Genomic DNA, 22,598 nt, shown 5'->3' with positions numbered 1-22,598 from the left:
TTGGGCTTTATAGTTTGTTTCCTTTCTAAGGTGGTACTTTCCTTCAGTTACCCACCCCTTTAACAAATGCAGCTCCTGAGGTACTTTCAGTAAAAGTCTTAAGGGCTCACCCCCCCATCTGCCTTCACTGCGATTTGGGAGTCTCTTCTTTCCTCAGAAGAGTCTCTCCCCTCCAGATTAGTTGGAGACCTAAGTAGACTCATCTCTTTCAGCTCCTCCTTCTCCTGTCTCACCCTCAGTCTCCCAGCAAGATCCGGTCCTATTACTCCTGCAGGACATTACACTCAGTCCCTCACTGTACACTCAGACTGGATGTTTTATTCCAGAACCAACTCTCCCTCCTCCACCCTCCTATCTCCCTAATTCCTAACCTCTCCAGCCTCCCTCCTCAACCACCTCAACTCAACTCCCCTCTTAACCACACTCTAACTCCATTTCCCTCAAAATCCGCTCCTTTTAAACTCTCCCTCCTGGAACCACAGCCAATCAGAGGCTGCCGCTCTTTAACCATTTGCTGGCAGGACAAAAAAAGTAAAAAGAAATACTTGTGGAACCAACGTTTCCATCACAACAGACACAACATTTTACAGGGACTGGAAGAAACACCACGGACAGAATAACTGCCACACACAGGAAGAACAAGGATATAGTTTGAGTGCCTCATTTTTAGTTCTATGAATCATTTCATGTGTCAACACGAATAGAAGTTATTAATATTGCAGTTGTTGCATAAAGGATTATTATTCTGAGCGGAATATAATAGAAAGTAATAAGATTTTGGAATGTAGAAATAAAGGAAATCATCTAGCATGTGGGGGGGACGGGACCTAAATTATATGATTCGGTATTTGAGTGATTAGTAGTACTAGTATTATAATTTCGTATTGTTTTAATGAGGCTATTATTGGATGATAATCGTAAATTAATAAAAAATATTATAACAGAAATAATGTTTTCCTCCAGATATTGTTGCATATCTCTGCTACTTTTCTTTCTTAAAACTATTTAAAAAACAAGGGAAGTGGCTGTTTTAAACTTCTCCTTCTATTCCTCAGCTGCCTTGTGTGAGAGAGATAAAGAATGTAGAGCCCTTAACTATTTCACAAATGTTTTTTGTTTCTGTGTTGTCATCAAGATGAATTTGCAGATTCCATGAGGTAATTGATAAGAGACTTTTTATTAACAATCATTCATACAGTGCATGTACAAAATTGAACAACTGAACTTAACCATTTCTAAATGAAAAGGCTGAGAGTTTTGCTATTAAGATTCCACTTGCTTTAAATATACAGTAATACATGAGAGGCATGTAAAGAGTGTTAGAGAGGGGTAGTAACTCTAGCGGGGAACAAGTCGTGCTCCTTCTGGGGTAGTTTGTCTACCTCAGATCCCCACCCTGCACTCGGCTCTCACCTGTGGCTCCTTGACGTTGTTAGCACACAACAGCAGCCACATCCCACAAAACAAATTCAGCTGACTGCCTAAACCAGGTGAGGGCAGCCAATGGGCCTCAAACCCTCAGTGAGTTGGGGAATTTCTCTGCATACAAAGACAGGATCAGACTGAGTGAGTGGATGAGAGCAATAGCAGGTCCAATGCTCAAAAAGGTGGCTACTGCAGGTGCTGTAGAGGGAAATGAGGGGCAGATGGGTCTCGTAAACTTTGGAAGGAAGCCCACCTAGGAGAAGGAAATTTTGAACCTAAACTTCCATTGCTTTACAGCATTACTCATTTGTGAAAAAGGCTTTGGAAGTAGAACCTGAGGAAAAATCTGCACCCATTGCCTTTGGGAAACTTTGGCAGACAAAAAAGTTAAGAAGCAAATTTTACACATATCCAGAGTTAGGACGCATAAAGTGATACCAGCCAGCAAGTCCCAACAGAACCACAAATTCCACTGTCATTTATACCTTTCTTTGTGTTAGCTGCTCTCTGTTGTTCAGGTCAGGCCTCACCACAATAATGTAGCATTTAGGGGTGAAAATGCAAGCCAGTAACCCAGCACCAGAAGCAAAGATGGAGAAGATCTCCACAGCCACCATGTATTTTCCTCTGGTGCTCAGGTAGGTTGGAATGAAGGAGAGCCAAACACTGCAGAAGACCAGCATGCTGAAGGTGATGAATTTGGCTTCATTGAAAGTGTCAGGCAACTTCCTGGCTAGGAAGGCCACCGTGAAGCTGATAGTGGCCAGGAAGCCCATGTAGCCCAAAACACAATAGAAGATGGAGACTGACCCTTCATTACATAGAAATATGATTTCTTCAGGCATTGAGTGCATGTCCACATCTGGGAATGGGGGAGAGGTTGCCAGCCAGAGGACACAGATTCCTACTTGAACAATGGAACAGGAAAAGACAATGGAATAAGCCAGTTCTTTGCCTACCCATTTCCTCATATTGGATCCTGGTTTGGTAGCCATGAAAGCCAAAACCACCAATATGGTTTTGGCTAAGATGCTGGAGAGAGCCACAGAGAAGACAATGCCAAAAGCAGTTTGTCGGAGAAGGCAAGTTGCCATATTTGGTTTTCCGATAAACAACAAAGAAGAGAGGAAACACAAGAGGAGGGAGATAAGGAGACCATAGGTGAGGCTTTGGTTGTTGGCTTTGACTATGGCTGTATTGCGATGCTTAATGAAGATGCCTAGCACTAAAATTGTGATCAGAGTGAATAAAAGTGCAGAGGAAGTTGAAACAATGGTCAGGGTTTCATCAAAGGCTAGGAAGTTTGGAATCTTAGGAATGCATAGATCCTGGCCGCTGTTTGGATACTGATCTGCTGGGCAACTGATACATGTTTCCATGTCTGAAAATAAACAAGTAATGTGTGACAATTTGAAGTAACCAAAAGTATTCTTAAGAATTTCACTTTGCATAGTGTTTTCTACGTCAGAATGTATAAGAGCTTCAAGCGCAAATGCTTTTGTACTAGGTGTATCAAAAATAAAACTTGTGTATCAATTCTGGAGTTTTCTACATGGGTAACGTCTTTTTTTTCTTTATTGTCTCCCTGCTTTTTCTTAGAGCCACATAAACAGTACAACAAAATGAGAAATAAATTACATCTGAAATCTTTGGATCTCGGAAAAGCGAGTTTGATAAGACTTTCATCCTATTGTCAAAAACCTAATTATTTGAGGAGAAAACACCACTTCTATTCGACCCTAATTTTGTAGAAGATGGAGGTAAAATATATTAAAGGTAAAGGTAAAGGGACCCCTGACCATTAGGGGTTGCGGCGCTCCTCTCGCTTTATTGGCCGAGGGAGCCAGCGTACAGTTTCCAGGTTATGCTGCCAGCATGACTAAGCCACTTCTGGCGAACTGGAGCAGCGCACAGAAACACCATTTACCTTCCCGCTGGAGCGGTACCTATTTATCTACTTGCACTTTGATGTGCTTTCGAACTGCTAGGTTGGCAGGAGCAGGTACCAAGCTGTGGCAGAGCACCCTGTTCGGGGATTTGAACTGTTGACCTTCTGATCTGCAAGTCCTAGGCGCTGTGGGTTAACCCACAGCGCCACCCGTGTCCCCAGAATATATTAGCTTCCACTTAAAAAAGAAAAGGTCAAGATTTTAAAGATAAAAATATATTGATGTTATCTATAAACAATGAGAAGAACAAATCTGTTAATTTAAGCCTTCTCTCCTATAGCAGTTTAATGTCAACAAAATTCCCAGGAGCCCAGAGGTACTGCAGTATCTTAAGATGTCATCTCTAACCTTTCTCATTTGAAATCATTCCTTCTGGACATGGATCACAATCATAGCAGCAAAACTTCTCCCCCTCCTTCTTTTTCTTCCCGTTACCAGGATGGCACTTGGCATTACATACAGAAAGCGGTGGCACCTATGCAAAGAGATAGGAAGAGTTTAATATTATGATATTGTTTTGGGGAATTTACCAAATATCCACTATTAGGTGATTTAATAGTAAATGGGGGGACTAATAGCGTGAAATCCATAGGTACACTTATTCTTAAGGAAATCAGCCCTGAGTGCTCACTGGAAGGACAGATCCTGAAGCTGAGACTCCAATACTTTGCCCACCTCATGAGAAGAGAAGATTCCCTGGAAGAGACCCTGATGTTGGGAAAGATGGAGGGCACAAGGAGAAGGGCCGACAGAGGACGAGATGGTTGAACAGTGTTCTCGAAGCTACCAGCATGAGTTTGACTAAACTGCGGGAAGTAGTGGAGGACAGAGGTGCCTGGGGTGCTCTGGTCCATGGGGTCATGAAGAGTCGGACACGACTAAACGACTAAACAACAACAACAACACACAAGTGGCACATACAGTTGGGTAAAAAGCTGCTGTTCTAAGCATCATACAAGCTTAAGAAGATGTCAATATTCATGCCTGGACCATCCAACCTTATAGCTGTGTTTGACTCCATCAAAAGGCCAAGCCAGGGGTGAAATCACGCCGAATTCTGTGTGATTTGACCTGGTTTGGCCTTTTGATGGAGTCACCACCTAACGGCATTTGCTTCAAGGAGTCCACATGGTGTTCCTTTGTGTGGCACAAGGAATTAAAAGTAAGCCATTATAGTGGTTGTGCTCCTACCTGCAGGGTCATTACAAGAAACTAGCAATAGGAAATCATTCCATGACTTTTGGGTAGTGGTTTCCTGTTAGGCCACATCCTGTCTCAGAGAGAAATGCTTTCGGGTCCTAAGCCTGACCTGTTCTGGGAGGAGTTGCATTCCATTTGAAGCAAGAGGTCTGGGAGCACTCCTCTATTCTAACTCATCACTAGTCTGAGGTGTTTTCAAGTGCTAGTGAATTTCAAAATGAATAATGTGTGAAGTGCTTTTGTTACATCCCATTTTGTGGATAACCACAAATTCTGGGTTTTCATGGACTGTGCCATTATTTCCATACCTTAGTGAAGCGTCTGTTCCATTTGATTCTGTCTTCATTAATGGTGAGCTCTTTGCCCGGAGGGGCCTGAGGATCTAAACTTCCCACTTTGACTCTGACATAGGACTTATTTGGGAAAGTGACCAAGTTGGTAATATCAAAGCCAGCTGCTAACTCTCCATATTCATTTAATGCAATTTCATCCCCAGCACTGTTGTTGAATGAGATTCTCTGCAGGAATGAGTGGAGCTAAGTGGAAAGAGAATTGAAGTTAAACGCTTCAGTTCACAATGGAGAGCATCCATATTCTAGTTGCACATACAGGAGGAGTAGGGAATCATGAATCTGTGCCAATTCAACTTTCAACAGACTTGCATCAAGATATTATGGAGAGATGAGACCATACACTTGCTTGCTTGAGACCAGCCTTTGTCAAGATCCAAGAAAGGGAAGGGATTTGAGAAGCCATGTAAGAGAAGAGATGGGAGCTTATGTCCTCAAAGGATAGGAATGCAACGTGAGAACATCGGACTGGACCTTTCCATAGTTTATAGAGTGGATTTGAGCATGGTTGGATGTTGGATGCAGAGGAGTGGCAGGAAGCAGCTGCTGGGGAACCTGAAAGGGACACCCCAAGGAAAGGAGGCTCAGAGCCAGGGGATTGGTGGTGGAATGACAACGAGTGGTCAGTGGGAGAATAGTAGAAGAAGAAGAAGAAGAAGAGTTTGGATTTGATATCCCGCCTTTCACTCCCCTTCAGGAGTCTCAAAGTGGCTAACATTCTCCTTTCCCTTCCTCCCCCACAACAAACACTCTGTGAGGTGAGTGGGGCTGAGAGACTTCAAAGAAGTGTGACTGGCCCAAGGTCACCCAGCAGCTGCATGTGGAGGAGTGGAGACGCGAACCCGGTTCCCCAGATTAGGAGACTACCGCTCTTAACCACTACACCACACTGGCTCACTGGGGACACACTCACCACACTAGGGAGCAAACTGGGAGGAGGAGGTGTCAGAAACAGAAAAGGCAACAGGATTAAGGGAGCAGGAAGAGGCAGTGGCAGACTGAAATCCAGACTCAGAGGCAGAAGAGGAGAATGGAGAAAAGCCGGGTCTAGAGACAGTGATCAAACAGTTGCCAGTGTCTTCTGGGGACCTACCAGTGAGGCCAGAAACCCCTGGTGATTGGCAGACAGGGAAAGATGAGGAGTTGGCAATGGGGCCTTCCAAGATGTGCTCAGGTAGTGGCAGCTCCCTGGTGGGCTGCTCTTCTGTTTTCTCTTGGATATGAGGATTCCTGCAAAAGCCAGTGCCTGGGGTTGGGGTCCTGGTTGTTCTCCCTCAGAATTATGTGCCCAGGGCCAATGGACGCCAGGCCCCCAACCTTACACCACTAGGGAACTGGACAGGTAAGAGAGACAGAGAGAACTGGGAAGGGATATTTGGAGAAAACGGAGGGGTTTGCAGCGTGAAGGAGGTGGTTGGCACAGCTACAGTTATCTGTAGTTGTTGGTAGTCTGTTGCTTCTGAAAGTCTGTGTCATCTAAAGTCTGTTTAGTATCATTATAGGAAATATTCTAATTCCCATCTTTCATACAATAAATTTACTTAAGGTTTATTTTTAATTTCTTAAGTTTTATTCTTTTATTTCTTTACTGATGATTAAATGCCAACTCACATAATGTACCAATGCAGTGAATGCTTTGTAACAGAGAACAATACCTGCCAAGGATTTGCATACTGACGAGAGAGTTTTCCCTTAGCACCTCTTCTGTTGCGGATGGTTCCAGCCAAGTGCATGCTACTTAAGGCATGTGCCAAAGCATAGACAGCATTATAGATACTGTAGCTGTGGCCAGTCATGCTCATTTCAAAAAATGGTGCAGGAAGGCTCTCCAGCATCTCCTCTCCAGTACACATGGTTGCTGAGAGAGTGGAATTTGAAAGTGAACAACTGAATGCATCTTCCCAGAAATCTTGGATAAAACCATCTGTCTCTGTCCAATGAGGATATACACTCCGAAGAAAGTCTTTAAAGTTGTGAATCTCCTTGGAGTGAATTGCAAAGGATATAGCACCATGGAGAATTCGTATATTAAAATTAAATTTTTTTTGAAGGCTATATAATATGAAATCAATTTGGGTAGTTGTAATCCATACTTTTCCTTCACGTGACTTCTTTTGAGGAAATAGTAGCTGAGTAAACTCCATTACGATAAAAGCATCTGCCAACCATATACTAAATCTACTTCCTCCATGTAGAAGAATTGCATTAGCTTTGCTTGTTGTGAAACTTGGTAACTTAATCTTTATGTCCACCATTTCTAGTAAGTTACTGTTATAATGTATATTGGGTTTAACTCTTTCTGTGAATGCTGAACAGATTCCATTCTTGAAAAGCATTGGCTCAATTTTCTGCAAGAAACGTTCCCCAGCTTCATTAGCTGGAGTGATGAGCCCAACCCATTTCCATCTGAAATGCAGAAATAACTGGATAATTCCCTGATACTGAAGGTCTTCATTGGGGACCATGCGGTAAAAGGAAGGGAACTTGGTTCCATAATTTATGGCTGGTTCAAATGAACCGTATGAAATCTGGAAAAAGCAAAAGCCAAATGTTTTCAAGTGGAAACAAGAACTCATGATATTCCAATTTACTTAGATATAAACACATGCACGCACACACACTTAAATATTGAATATATATTGAATCTATATCCGAAATTTACCAAGTTTCGGAAGAGCACCAACCCCAGCTTGTACATATTGATTGTATCCAAGAATACCACTATATAAGGCTCTGAAGGGACAGATGACAAATGCCAGAACAATGCAAGAAAACACTTTTTCAACTAGCCTCTGAAAGTGAACAATGTTGATTAACACCATACTCTGGTGCAGTGCAGTTCATTCAGGATTGATGTATATGAACCAGTCTAGGTGCCTCCTTTACAAACATGGCAGCTTTACAGAAATCTTCTATTACATCTATTAAACACAAATTGCCCTTCTTACACACATTGTTGGATATGCATATTATGGCCCTTTTACTTTGTGTATTTCCCCACTCCATATGTATGAATCAGTAGATTCCTAATGCAAGGAAAGCGTGAAATCTCTGTTTTTCAAAATCCATGTTCTACCTGTGGCATCTTGAAAAGACCTAAGACGTTTGCCATGCACCAGGAGGTATCAGAGCTGAGTCCCCCAATGACTCCTATGACATTTTTCTGGATGCCACACCTGTAGTTGGGAACAAAGTGATGTGATTTAAAGAGCAGGTCCAGAGTGTTTCGGTAGGTCATCTTTGAATCATAATAACTATCATAGATGTGGAAGCCAAGAGAGACATTGGGCAACATGCTGGGATTCTCGTTGATCTCATCAATAGCAAAGACCAAGGCCAGGATTTGCTGGTAGAACTTTGTCAACACCCTGCAAATGAAGTGAGATTTTGTTTGACGGGAAAATTAAACAGTGCACAGAATCTAGATAGGAGAGATTCACCTGCCTGCATATAGAGGATAAAGCCAGCAAAGCTTATTTACTTATTTGGGCAATCTAAGAATATTGAGTAATTTAAAAAGCTGTTGCATATTTCTTCATATCTTCAGCAACCCATATTTGTTTTCGCCACCTTGAAAACTTGGGTATCATGAAAAAAGTTGAGTACTATACCACTTGGCTATATGCTTTTCCTATTTTTAATGCCATCTCTTTTCTCTTTCTCCTACTCTCTTTTCTGTCTGTCTTTATAGATTTGGTGTTTTTAAAAAGCTTATTGTTTATTGACAATATGCACATAGTCTATATGCACAGAGATTTGGAATAAAATCTCTCCACACATTTAAAAAATAAAGTTCTAAAGCAATCCCCCCTTCAAATCAATCAAAGTTATTTTCTGTCAGATATAAGGAATAATTATAATAATATTAATTAACGGTTACTTACAGTGGGGCCTCAATGAAGTCCTGGGAAGGGTGTTTCTTGAAGGAAACTGTGCGGACTATGTAATAAATATGAGATGCCATTGCACCAATCACCAGGTCACCTGGCTCATACCACTCGTGTGGAACATGAACAGGATGATTTGTTGCGCATTTAGCACTTTGTCCTTGGGACACTATATTGGGAAGCAGCAGAAGCAGCAGGAGCAACATCCTGATGGCAAATACCCTTGTGTGCATGGAGTCCCCTGCTTCTCTCGACAGTATTATTCCTCTCCTCCACCTGATCTGAACAAGACAAATTGGGTGGTAGCTGACTCTGTCAATCTGGCACTTTAACGGACATGAATCCACCTTATTGTTAGCTTGAACACGGTCACAACAGAATGCCTTTGATGCCAAACAAGATGCAGTGGTTTGACAGGAAAAAGGGAAACTGATAACTGATAACTGATAAGTTACAGAGCCCAGCCTAGTTGTCTATGGAGCACAGAGGATCTTATAATCATTTCAGGCTTGCTTGTTGATTCTTTTTCCCCCACTGTGACATCTAGAGGTTCAGTCAGGTAGATTGATTATTGTAATTTTAGTAATGATAGAGGAGAGAATCACTTGCGCTGTGTTTTTTGATTCTATGGCGCATAAGGAGTATGCGAACTGCCAAAATATTACTATTATTATTTTTTAAATATATAATTTTATTGATTTACCAATATTGTTTCAAAAGTGACCTCATCACAACAAAACCAATTTTATCTAATTAATGCAATTATGAATGCCAATTATTCAAATGTCAAATGATATGATTTATTTAAACGTATCCCCTTGCGTGCTAGATTTGATGGCTTCATTCTTCTTGATTATTTCTGTGTTTCACTATGCTAATAATTTCCATTGCATTCCATGCACATATAATAATCTCTTATATAACAGCTGCAGTCTTGTGATTTCTGTTTGTGTTGGTATATTAGATAATTTATAAAGTTTCAAGTGAGGAACTCTAAGTGTAATCCTTATTCTCTCCTGCGTGTGACAATATCCCCTCATGATGCTTTCCTGTCCATATATGGTGCTGTATCCTTCATTCCTGCAACTGTTGATGATTCCCATCATTCCCATCATGCCCTGGGAGAAGCGGTTATCCCACAGTTTCTAAAAGTCACTGCATCGCTTTGTCCTGTGATTTGGCTTCCAGTAAAGAAGCAGTGTTCATCATTTTTTCCAGCCTAGGAGGAACGGTCTGAATCCAGACCGCAGATAGCTAATCCTAAAGCATCTATTGCCGCAGCTGGTAGACAAGAAGCAGGATCTCTTTTGGCAACTGGTCTCCGACTCAATGAAAAATAGTTCCTCAGCCCCCAGCTGTGTCATTCCAGCTCAGGTTTGGGAGAATCACTTTAGAAATATATTTATGGAAAATCCAAACCTCCCTTCCAGCTTACAGGAGGATGACAGGGCAGAATTGTCACTGCTCCTAATTGGAGGCCGGTTACTGTGGAGGAAGTCCATACATTAATTGGGAATCTGAAGAGTGGAAAGGCTCCGGGGAAAGACTTTATCCCAGCAGAATTGATTACATCAAACCAGCACTGGTGGGCTCCGCTTCTGGCAGCACTCTTTACAGTAGTAAATAACTCGGGCAAGGTACCATATAGCTGGAAACATGCTATAGTAGTTCCAATCTTTAAGAGAGGCCACCCAAATGTACCTTCCAATTATAGGCCAATTAGCCTGCTCTCAATAATTGGGAAGCTGTATGCCCGTTTCCTCAGTAGCAAACTGACAACTTTTCTAAATGAACACAATATACTATCTGAAGCCCAGGCAGCTTTTCGTGAGAACCATTCAACAACAGACCACTGTCTAATGCTGTCCTTCCTAGCCGAGAAGTATACCAGGCCTCTACAGGGTAAACTCTTCGTGGCCTTCATGGATCTGAAATCAGCGTTTGACTCCATCCCCAGATCCCAGCTATGGTCCAAATTAAGTCTGATTCTGCAGGACAAACGACTCCTCTTTCTCATAAAAGCCTTGTACAATGGAACCAAATTGCAGGTCTGATGCGGTAGACAGGGACAGCTATCGAACAGCATCGAGATGACTAGGGGGGTGAGACAGGGTTGCATTTTGGCCGCCACATTGTTTTGTCTATTCTTAAATGACCTAGAAGAGAACTTAATGGACCCAGATGGACACATTCCAAAAATAGGAATGAGAAGGACCCCCTTGTTGATATATGCTGATGACGCGGCCATCATCTCACGTTCCAGACCGGGTTTGAATTATCTGTTGAGTAAATTTTCTGATTACTGTTCTGGAAATGGTTTATCCATTAATTATGAAAAATCTAAAATTTTAGTCTTCGAAAGAAGATTCTCCCGGGCTAAATGGGTGCTGGATGGCCATAACCTTGAACAGGTAAAATACTTCAGTTATCTAGGGCTCACATTCCATCATGCAGGATCTTGGAAGCACCATTGGCAAACCTCCCTTCAAAAGGCGGAGATTACAAAGCTAGCCATACTTAGATTCTTCTTCACAAAGGGTGGCAAATATGTTCCCGCAGCCTTAAGGGTTTTCAACACAAAGCCCGTTTCCCAACTCCTGTATGCAGCAAATGTCTGGCATAATGGGGACCTGCCAAAGCTTGATGGCTTCCAGGTAAAATTTCTACAATCTCTGCTGCAGGTACCTAACTGCGTCCCCAAATCCGTACTTCTGTTGGAAGCTGGTGAATGCCCAATTTCAACTAAAGCGTGGTGGTCTGCCCTAAAACATTGGCTCAGGATTTCAGTGTTTAATCTAGGGAAGGGTTTGTACCAACACCTGACCAATGAGGAATTTGTCAGCAAATGGCAGAAAACCATGGCTAGAAAAGCCACCTCCCCCCCCAACTGTATTACCTGGGTTATGAAGGTGCCCCAAAGGTCTTAAAGCAAAGATTATGGGACAATGCACACAGTGACTTGCGATCTCGATCACACACAGTCTGTAGTCCGCTGGCAGTAGGAGTTCAATATGGGTATGTCTTTAAGTTAACATCTTACATAAAAAACCTGACAGTACCAAACTACCGAAGGCTTTTCACCAAAGCCAGACTAAATGTCTTTCCCTCTAGATGACCTAGTTTTGACATTACAGGAGCCAATTCCTAGCACTAAGAGAGCATTGGAAATAATACAAGAATTTGGTCAAGTGGCAGGATTTAAGTTGAATAAATCAAAAACTATGGTGTTGGAGAAGAATTTAACATCGACTGAAAAGGAAAGGTTTCAGGGAGAAACAGGTTTATCATTGGTGAAAAAAGTGAAATACCTAGGGGTAAATATGACTGCTAAAAATGCCAATTTATTTAAGGATAATTATGAGAAGTGTTGGTCAGAAGTGAAAAAAGATCTTGAAATCTGGACAAATCTGAAGCTTTCCTTATTGGGTAGAATTGCTGTTATCAAAATGAATGTATTGCCAAGAATGTTGTTTTTGTTTCAGACGTTACAAATTATTGACAAGATGGATTGTTTCAAGAAGTGGCAAAAGGAAATATCTAGATTTGTCTGGCAGGGCAAAAAGCCCAGAATAAAATATAAAATCCTTACTGATACTAAGAATAGAGGGGGGTTTGCCCTGCCGGACTTTAAGCTATATTATGAAGCAGCAGCTTTTTGCTGGTTGAAGGAATGGCTACTTCTTGAGAACACAGACATTTTGGATCTAGAAGGTTTCAATAATGCGTTTGGGTGGCATGCATATCTGTGGTATGATAAGGTTAAAGCTCATAAAGGGTTTAAAAACCATATTGTAAGGAAAGCTTTATTTAATGTCTGGAATAGATATAAAGATTTTTTGGAAAGTAAGACCCCAAGGTGGTTGTCGCCAATGGAAGCCAAAGCTGTGGAAAAGGTTAATATGGAATCTAAATGGCCGAGGTATTCGGAAATTTTAGAACAAGAAGGGGAAAGGTGGAAATTGCAGAGTTATGAGAAACTTAAAACCAAGGTGTGGGATTGGTTACATTATTTTCAAGTAAGAGAGGCCTATAATTTGGACAGGAAAAATGGCTTCCAGGTGGAAAAATCAAAGCTGGAAACAGAATTGTTAGAACCCAATGCTAAGATACTGTCAAGAATGTATGATTTGCTGTTGAAATGGAACACTGAGGATGAAACGGTTAAATCGGCTATGATAAAATGGGCTCAAGACATTGGTCATAACATTATGTTTGCTGACTGGGAACGGTTGTGGACCACCGGTATGAAATTTACGGCATGTGTTGGTATTAAAGGGTTAAAAGGCTCTAATCAAGACGCTCTAATCACTGAGCAGCTGGAAGTCGTTAAGTTGCCAGGAATGTGAGTTTGTATAAATAGTCAGCTCACTCATGTGTTTGCCCTTCCTTTCTTTTGGGCGTGTTTGCTGATATGTGTGGTTTGTCACCAGGGTTTTTTGTTTTTGTGTAAATAAAACTTTTATTTGAGTTCCAAACCGCTTGCTCCAAGATTCCTTTATTGAAAAGATACTGACTCTCCAGCCCTTCTTAAACCGCTGCGCGAAATGCTCTGCTGTAATGGGACATTGTGGCGGCGGAAGCGCACTGGACATTGCGCTTAGCATTAAACTAATTAAAGTTTAATGGGACAGGTTATGGTTGTTTGTACGTCAAGAAGGAGATAAGGAGTGCAGTTCAGAGTGATTTATGAAAGGACTGGAGCGAAGACAGAAGCGGTTGCCGACAACGAAAGCCTTCAAAGCAGCTTGAGTCCTGCAACGTGCCTAGAAAAAAGTTTTAAACAGGCACTGCGCAGTTTGTACTCGCTGGAAGACGTCTTATTCCTCGAGGAGCCACCTCAGCAGCTGGGAGACGGTCTACAGGTGTGTGAGTATCGTTCCTAAGCCCCAGGGAGGATGGCAGAGTCCCAGGAAAGTTTTACTGTCCCATTTACGCGACTCAATGGGAAAAATTGGCAAGATTGGAAGGCTAGAGTAAGGGTTTGGTTGCAAGCAAAAGAGTTGTGGAGTTGTACTGAAGCACCGCCTTTACAGGCAGCTGCAGACGCGTCTGCAGAAGACAAAGCAGCAGCGGCAGCTTCACAGAAACGCGACAGGAAAGCCCAAGGTCTACTAGTTTTGGCAGTGGGACCAGAGCAAATGCCTTATGTTTCTGAGTTAAAGAACACGCATGAGGTCTGGACGGTTCTGCAGCGGCTAAATTCCAGAAACACTGCGGGGGCCAAGATCCATGCTACAAGATGTTTGTTTGATTTACGTCTCCAACCGGGAGCGTGTGTGAAAGAACATATTGCCCAAATGGTGTCTGCCTTTAATCAACTAAGACAGCTGGGCATTCCTTTCTCTATGGAGCAGCAGTCATACATATTGTTGTCTTCTCTTGATAAAAGCTATGAGACTCTAGCTTTAACTTTGGAAGCTATGCCTTCAACTGAACCCTTGAATACATTTCTTCTCGACTTGCAGATGAACAGGATAAAAGGCAAAGAGAAAGAGGTTTGTCTTCAAAGGGGAGTTATGCTGTGCCTAAGAGTGGGAATGCTGAGTTTGAGAACACAGTAAATGCTTTTGCAGCTAGACACTGTTTTCGCTGTGGTTCCTCTTCCCATTTAATCAGGAATTGTACACGTGAACCTGGTCAAGACAGCACCAAGGCCGTTACCCCTAGTTACCAGACAAGGAGTTCCAGGGGACGTCGAAGAAGAGGAGGAGGTTGTGGCTACTCCCACAGCACACAGCACATGGCTTCAGCAATGGCGTTGATGCAAGGGCGTGGCCAAGGCAGCAATCTACGCTGGTTGATCGACAGTGGTGCATCTCACCACCTGGTGGCGCCATCTAGTGTCCGTTTGCAGAATTGCAGACATTTGCAAACCCTTAAAGTTGTGACAATGGCAGATTCATCTAAACGTTCCTTAGAGACCGTAGGCACAGTGTTCCTGAATTGTTTGCAAACAGAAATTGATGCCTACGTGCTAAAGGGAATGAAGGGGTGTATTTTGTCTGTGTCAGAACTTGATAGAAATGGGTTTAAAACTGTGTTTGAAAATGGGGTTTGCACTATTTCAAAGAATAACGTATCTCTTTTGCAGGTGGAAAGCAGAAATGGGTTATATTATTTTGAGACAAGTCCAGATGAAGTTGAACAGGTTCATGCTGGTTGTGTGAACTTGCCTACCCATAATTCTTGTGTTCATTTATGGCACCGCCGTTTGGGACATATTAATTTTCAGTATGTTAAAAGGCAACCTGAATTATCAGAAGGGTGCAAATTGAACAAATGTACTAAGTATTTGGATTGTACTGCATGCAAAAGTGCGAAGGTTCATAGATGCAGCTATCCCAGTTCAAATAGGAAATCTGACAAAGTATTCCAACTTGTGCATATGGACCTATGTGGCCCAATGCCTGTTACTAGCATGGGAGGTTCGAAGTATGCACTGTGTCTCTCGGATGACAAAACAAAGGTTACATGGTTTTTTCCTCTCAAAACAAAAGCAGATACTGCAGAAACAGTTAAAAATTGGGTTCATGCAGTAGAACTTGAATTCGGTACTAGAGTACTTGCTTTTCAGACAGACAGAGGGTCAGAATTTACCGGGTCTGTGTTGCAGAATTTCTTTAAGAAAAAGGGAATTAAGCATCGTCTGTCTACACCTTATTCCCCCCAAGAAGGAGGTGTGGCCGAACGTAAAAACAGGGTTCTGCAAGAGTTGGCAAACTCCATGTTGTTTGATGCTAAACTCCCTCAAAGTTACTGGGCGGAAGCCTGGCAGGCGGCTACTCATATTCTGAACCGAGTATATAATTCGGTAATTGATACTACGCCATATTTTGCTTTATATGGGAAGAAGCCCAAAGTTAATTACTTTCGGGTGTTTGGATCTCAAGCCTATGTACTTATCCCAAAAGCGTTAAGGAAAAAGGGAAGTCCAAGGGCTAGGAAACTCATCTTTTGCGGGTACGAACCACATGCCAAATCTTGGAGGTTCGTGAACCCAGATGGGGATACTACAAGAGTGGTCCTCAGTAGGAGCGCTGAATTTTGTGAGCAATCCAGATGGACTCATTTACATGCTAACCCTGACATTTTGAGAGACGATTTAGGCATTTATGCTGAGAATGAAAGTCCAGAGGGTGGTGAGCCAAAAGGGGACGGTGCACATGGTTCAGATGCAGATTCTGACCAGGCACAAGGTTCTTCTCCTAAGGTAGAAAAGCCAGAATCTGGGAGTGTTCCAACATCGCCAGTCAGTAGGCCTAGCAGACAGCAAAAGCGAAGCAGGTCGCCTGCAACACCAAGCCCAAGGGAGGTATCTAAATGGAGGTCTTTATCCCTAGAGGCACGTCCAGACATAAAGTCTGAGACAGATTCTGACAGCCAACGGTCAGAGGGGGCACAAGAGGAGCAATTGCGCAGGTCAAAACGTGCCACAAAGGGCAAGCCGCCAGAGCGGTTTAAGGTGACAAGTGTGTACGTAAATATGGCACAGTGTGAGCCAGATAGCTATATGGAAGTACAACAGCTTCCAAGCTCAGAAGCCGTAAAGTGGCAGGAAGCAATGGAAAAGGAGATGGCTTCAATGAAGTCTCTCGGTGTGTTTACAAGTACAGAGCTTCCAAAAGGGCAACAAGCTGTAGGTTGTCGATGGGTATATCGTTTAAAGCCCACAACTACTGAAGAGTTGCAATATAAAGCCCGACTAGTTGCAAAAGGGTTTTCGCAGTGCAAAGGAGTTCACTATTCTCAAATCTATGCCCCTACTTCAAGATCGGAGTCATTAAGAATGCTTTTAGCATCTTCAGCTAAGAAGGGAAATAAGCTGTTTCATTTTGATGTCAATGTGGCTTATTTAAATGCAGACTTACAGGAGGAAGTCTATATGACACCACCACCAGGTTTTGAAGGAGACAAGCCAAACCAGGTCTGGCGCCTACACAAATCCATTTATGGGTTGAAACAGTCCGCCCGTAATTGGAATTCCTGCTTAAACGATGCTCTAGAGAGCATGGGGTTCAGAAAGAGCGCAGCAGATGCGTGTCTTTATCTAAAAGGCTCGGGATGTGAACAAGAAGCAGTCTTGATATTTGTTGATGATTTATTATACAGTGGAAAGGACGATAAACTTGCACAACAATTTGCCACAAAGCTTGGAGAAAGGTTTCAGATAAAATCACTAGGCAATGTATCTGTTTATCTAGGAGTTAAAATTCAGCAAGATGAAGATGGGAACTATTGGCTCAGCCAAGAAGCTAAGATCCAGCAGTTGCTGGAAAGGTTTAAAATGGACAACTGTGCTGGTGTTAAAACCCCAATGGAGTTAAGTTACACAAAGGATGCTCAAACTGAGCAACAGGCAGAGTTCTGTAATCCTGGGGTTTACCAGTCAGCGATAGGCAGTCTACTCCACATTGCACAGTGGACTCGGCCCGATATAACATATGCTGTCAACATGCTGTGTAGACAAGCTGAAAAACCATCAATTCATGCTTGGCAAGGAGTAAAAAGAGTTTTAAGGTATCTCCAAACTACCAAAAGCTTTCGCTTAAAACTATCAGCAGAGGGCAGCACACAACTTGAATGTTGGGCCGACAGCAGTTGGGCAGATGCTGGACCAGATAGAAAATCAGTGTCAGGAATGGCGATAAAATTTGGAAATGCACTAATTGGTTGGAGATCAAGAAAGCAATCACTTATAGCTTTAAGTTCAACTGAATCTGAGTTCAATGCATTATCAGATGTATGTAGAGAACTGGAATTTTATAAGCAACTGGTACAAGAATTGTTTGGAGAATGTTCCCTACCTATCAGAGTGTGGGAAGACAATCAACCTTGTATTAAACTAGCCAAATCAGGTCAATTCAAGGCACACACAAAACACTTGGATATCCGTTATCAAAATGTATGCCAAAGTGTAAAACAAGGTTTAATTGAACTAAAGTATTGTCCAAGCCAAGAAAATCTCGCAGACGGTTTTACAAAAGCTTTGAGTCCGCATTCTCATAAATGTTTCTGTTCAGGTTTAAATTTGAATTAAGGTTGGTACAGCTCAGTGGTACGAGCGAGAGGGGGTGTTGGTATTAAAGGGTTAAAAGGCTCTAATCAAGACGCTCTAATCACTGAGCAGCTGGAAGTCGTTAAGTTGCCAGGAATGTGAGTTTGTATAAATAGTCAGCTCACTCATGTGTTTGCCCTTCCTTTCTTTTGGGCGGGGCGTGTTTGCTGATATGTGTGGTTTGTCACCAGGGTTTTTTGTTTTTGTGTAAATAAAACTTTTATTTGAGTTCCAAACCGCTTGCTCCAAGATTCCTTTATTGAAAAGATACTGACTCTCCAGCCCTTCTTAAACCGCTGCGCGAAATGCTCTGCTGTAATGGGACATTGTGGCGGCGGAAGCGCACTGGACATTGCGCTTAGCATTAAACTAATTAAAGTTTAATGGGACAGCATGTAGTGCCTTAAGAGAAAATATTATGAAAATGATCTATAGGTGGTACATGACACCAGTCAAGCTTGCAAAAATTTATCATTTGCCCGATAATAAGTGTTGGAAATGTAAAGAAACTGAAGGAACATTCTTTCACCTTTGGTGGACGTGCCCAAGGATAAAGGCGTTCTGGGAAATGATCTATAATGAACTGAAAAAAGTATTTAAGTACACCTTCTTGAAGAAACCAGAGGCCTTTCTCCTGGGCATAGTCGGCCAATTGGTGTCAAAGAAGGACAGAACTTTCTTTATGTATGCTACAGCAGCAGCAAGAATACTTATCGCAAAGCATTGGAAGACGCAAGATCTACCCACTCTGGAAGAATGGCAGATGCAAGTAATAGACTATATGGAACTGGCAGAAATGACCGGCAGAATCCGAGATCAAGGAGAGGAGCAGGTGGAAGAGGACTGGAAGAAGTTTAAAATTTATCTTCAAAAATATTGTAAAATTTATGAATGCTAAGGGCTCTGAAAATGAAATGAAGGGGTTTTAGCGATTAAGTTAAATAGACTGTAAAGAGATGGACAAAGGCTTAAAAATGAATAACTAATGATCTTGCTGAATTAATTTTTAAAATAGAATACAAGAAGGGAAGGCGGGTGGAAGTAAAGAGAATAAGGTTCTGAAAGTTATCAAAATGAAAGAGTGTTCTTTTTTATGCTATACTTTTTTCTGTATTCTTTTTTGTATTTTTTCCTCTTTTTTTGATGTTTTATTGTTTGGATTTTTGAGGTTTGTCTGTTCTTTTTTGTGGTTTTTTTCTGTTTGGTTGTTAATTCTTTGGAATTTCTAATAAAATATTATTATTAAAAAAAATAAATAAATGTCTTTCCCTCTGCAGTGTTGGATGGCAGGTTGAGAGGAGTTCCCTACCAGGACAGACTTTGCTCGTGTGCTCAAGACATCGATTCCATAAAGCATATTTTGTTGCATAGTGCAAAATATGAGCAGGCCAGGGCTGAACTAATACTACCCTTGCTGGTATCTTTCCTGGGAAAATCAGAGGCTCACTATTTCAGGTTCCTACTGGAAGACTGGACAAATGCTAGAACGTTAGCAGTGGCAAAGTTTTTATCAGTGGTTGCAAGAACAAATGAGCCCTATATTCTAAACAAAATGCTTGATTAACCTGGAGGTAGGCTGTATGAATTGTGTATTGATTTGTAATGATTTGTTGGGTCTCTGGACCGTAATAAAGATTGATTGAAGTATTTGTAACATCACAAAATCATAAAGGTAAAAGTAAAGCTACCCCTGCCCGTCAGGGCCAGTCGTGACCGACTCTAGGGTTGCGCACTCATCTCGCTCAAGAGGCCGGGAGCCGGCACTGTCCGAAGACACTTCCGGGTCACGTGGCCAGCGTGACGAAGCTGCATCTGGCGAGCCAGCACCAGCGCAGCACACCGAAACGCCGTTTACCTTCCCGCTATAAAGCTGTCCCTATTTATCTACTTGCACTTAGGGGTGCTTTCGAACTGCTAGGTTGGCAGGAGCTGGGACCGAACGATGGGAGCTCACCCCGTCGCGGGGATTCGAACCGTCGACCATACAATCAGCAAGTCCTAGGCACTGAGGTTTCACCCACAATTGTGTATTGATTTGTAATGATGTGTTGGATCTCTGGACCGTAATAAAGATTGATTGAAATATTTGTAACATCACAAAATCATAGGCAAGGAATGAACCTACAGGGTCAGCAGGATATCTAGAGCTGAGCTGGCCCCATCCTTTCCCCGCTTCCTAATTTGTTAGTACTGGGGAATCCATCACTCTCCCACCTATGTAACACTGATCAGACATAGTTTGCCATCACATTAACTGAATGGTGGCAGCAATTCTGGATAAAATCCTTGCCTTATCAAGAAGTGGGGGCACTGGATTATAGCATCAATAGACCAATGGGATATCAGATCCCCACAAGGCATGATGGAGAACAGCAACAACTTGGAAAAGAGAGATGCGACAAACTTGGCACCTCAGTTACCGCTCACGCCCATGTGCCCGCTCTCACTTAAATATATTGCCCCCACCTCACTGAACAACCTTTGACTCGAAGGCTTAAAAACAAAACCTAACTATCCCAGCATATTCTGAGGGGGATCTTTGTGAGGGGGATAACCAAAAAGCTGGAATCTCTTATTGTTTAGTCTTTAAATAAACAATAAAGATTTATTTTTTAAAGCAAGGCAGTATAATATAAGTGGAGAAACTTAGATTGCTTCAATAATAATAATGTGCTAGGTCACTTCAATTTGCTTTCAGAGGTTTGGGCTTTATAGTTTGGTTCCTGTCTAAGGCTATACTTTCCTTCAATTACCCACCCCTTTAACAAATGCAGCTCCTGAGGTACTTTCAGTAATAGTCTTAAGGGCTCACCCCCCCCTTCCTTCAGTGGGTTTTGGGAGTCCTTTCTTTCCTCAGAAGAGTCTCTCCCCTTCAGATTAGTTTGAGACCTAAGTAGACTCATCTCTTTCAGTTCCTACTTCTCCTGTCTCACCCTCAGTCTCCCAACAAGATTTGGTCCTATTACTCCTGCAGGACAATACACTCAGTCCTTCACTGCATGTTTTATTCCAGGACCAACTCTCCCTCCTCCACACTCCTATGCTATCTCCCTACCTAACTCCCAACCTCTACAGCCTCCCTCCTCAACCACCTCAACTCAACCCCCCTCTTAACCGCACTCTGACTCCATTTCTCTTGAAATCCGCTCCTTTTAAATTCTCCCTCCTTGAACCACAGTGAATCAGAGTCTGCCGCTCTTTAACCGTTTTCTGGCAGGAGAGAAAAGTAAGAAGAAATACTTGTGGAACCAACTTTTCCAGAACAATAGACACAACATTTTACAAGGACTGGAAGAAACATGACAGAAAGAATAATTGCCACACACAGGAAGAAGAAGGATATAGTTTGAGTGCCTCATTTGTAGTTCTATGAATCATTTAATGTGTCAACAGGAATAGAAGTTATTAATATTGTAGTTGTTGTATAAGGGATTATTAGAAATTAATAAGATTTTGGAATGCAGAAATAAAGGAAATCTAGCATGTGGGGGGGCACCTAAATTATATGATTCGGTATTTGAGTGATTAGTATTAGTATTACAATTTGGTATTGTTTTAATGACGCTATTATTGGATGGTAATTGAAAATAAATAAAAATTATTATAAAAGAAATAGCATAAATAGACTTTAAATCAACTTTAGAAACAACACATCTGTATTCTCTGAAGCCATTTGGCTTATTTGAGATATTCTCTGCCACCACTCTTTCAAACTGGTTAGAAGTATAATTCAGAAAAAAAGGTTTGTCCTATTAGTGTTAGTAATATCCAATGTATTTTCCTACAGATAATGTTGCATATCTCTGCTAATTTGTTAGTTTGTTAAAACTATTTAAAAAACAAGGGAAATGGCTGTTTTAAACTTCTCCTTCTTCTATTCCTCAGCTGCCTTGTGGGTGAGAAATAAAGAATGTAGAGCCCTCAACTATTTCACAGTGTTTTTTGTTTCTGGTACCCTGTGTTGTCTTCAAGATGAATTTGTAGATTTCATGAAGTAATTGATAAGAGACTTTTTATTAACATTCATATATGTACAACATTCCTAAACAGAACTTAACCATTTCTAAAGAAAAGGCTGAGAGTTTTGCTATTAAGATTCCATTTGCTTTAAGTATACAGTAATACATGGCAGGGATGTAAAGAGTGTTAGGGGAGGGGTAGTAACTCTAGCGGGGAACAAGTCGTGCTCCTTCTGGGGTAGTTTGTCTACCTCAGATCCTCACCCTGCACTCAGTTCTCATCTGTGGCTCCTAGAAGTTGTCAGCTTGAAACAGCAGCCACATCCCACGAATCAGATTCAAGTGGCTCCCTAAACCAGGTGGGGGCAGACAATCGGCCTCAAATCCTCAGTGAGTTGGGGAATTTCTCTGCATACAAAGACAGGATCAGACTGAGTGAGTGGATGAGAGCAATAGCAGGTCCAATGCTCAAAAAGGTGGCTATTCCAGGTGCTGTAGAGGGAAATGAGGGGCAGATGGGTCTCATAAACTTTGGAAGGAAGCCCACCTAGGAGAAGGAAATTTTGAACCTAAACCTCCATTGCTTTACAGCATTACTCATTTGTGAAAAAGGCTTTGGAAGTAGAACCTGAGGAAAAATCTGCACCCATTGCCTTTGGGAAACTTTGGCAGACAAAAAAGTTAAGAAGCAAATTTTACACATATCCAGAGTTAGGACGCATAAAGTGATACCAGCCAGCAAGTCCCAACTTAACCACAAATTCCACTGTCAT

General features: G+C 42.0%; 1 protein-coding gene across 1 annotated transcript; it reads right to left on the bottom strand.

Moving 5' to 3' along the window:
- Positions 1-1,904: 1,904 nt before the first annotated feature.
- Positions 1,905-9,017, bottom strand: LOC144325270 (vomeronasal type-2 receptor 26-like). Its single transcript, XM_077918006.1, has 6 exons — positions 8,809-9,017; positions 8,001-8,292; positions 6,580-7,452; positions 4,883-5,110; positions 3,723-3,849; positions 1,905-2,806 (listed from the first exon to the last, which is right to left on the bottom strand). The coding sequence occupies exons 1-6, from the start codon at positions 9,015-9,017 to the stop codon at positions 1,905-1,907; spliced, it is 2,631 nt and encodes an 876-aa protein (XP_077774132.1).
- Between the last annotated feature and the right edge of the window lie 13,581 nt (positions 9,018-22,598).

This window comes from Podarcis muralis, chromosome 13 (assembly GCF_964188315.1).
Source record: "Podarcis muralis chromosome 13, rPodMur119.hap1.1, whole genome shotgun sequence".
NCBI classification, from domain to species: domain Eukaryota; kingdom Metazoa; phylum Chordata; class Lepidosauria; order Squamata; family Lacertidae; genus Podarcis; species Podarcis muralis.
Note: the sequence above shows the minus strand (reverse complement) of the source record. Positions and strands in the feature narration are given on the sequence as shown.

Coding starts and splice junctions, on each gene's coding strand:
- LOC144325270 (XM_077918006.1), bottom strand. CDS start 9,017: ATGTTGCTCCTGCTGCTTCTGCTGCTTCCCAATATAGTGTCCCAAGGA. Junction 8,293..8,808: donor GACTTCATTGAGGCCCCACT/GTAAGTAACCGT, acceptor CTTCATTTGCAG/GGTGTTGACAAAGTTCTACC. Junction 2,807..3,722: donor AATGATTTCAAATGAGAAAG/GTTAGAGATGAC, acceptor GTTTATTTTCAG/ACATGGAAACATGTATCAGT.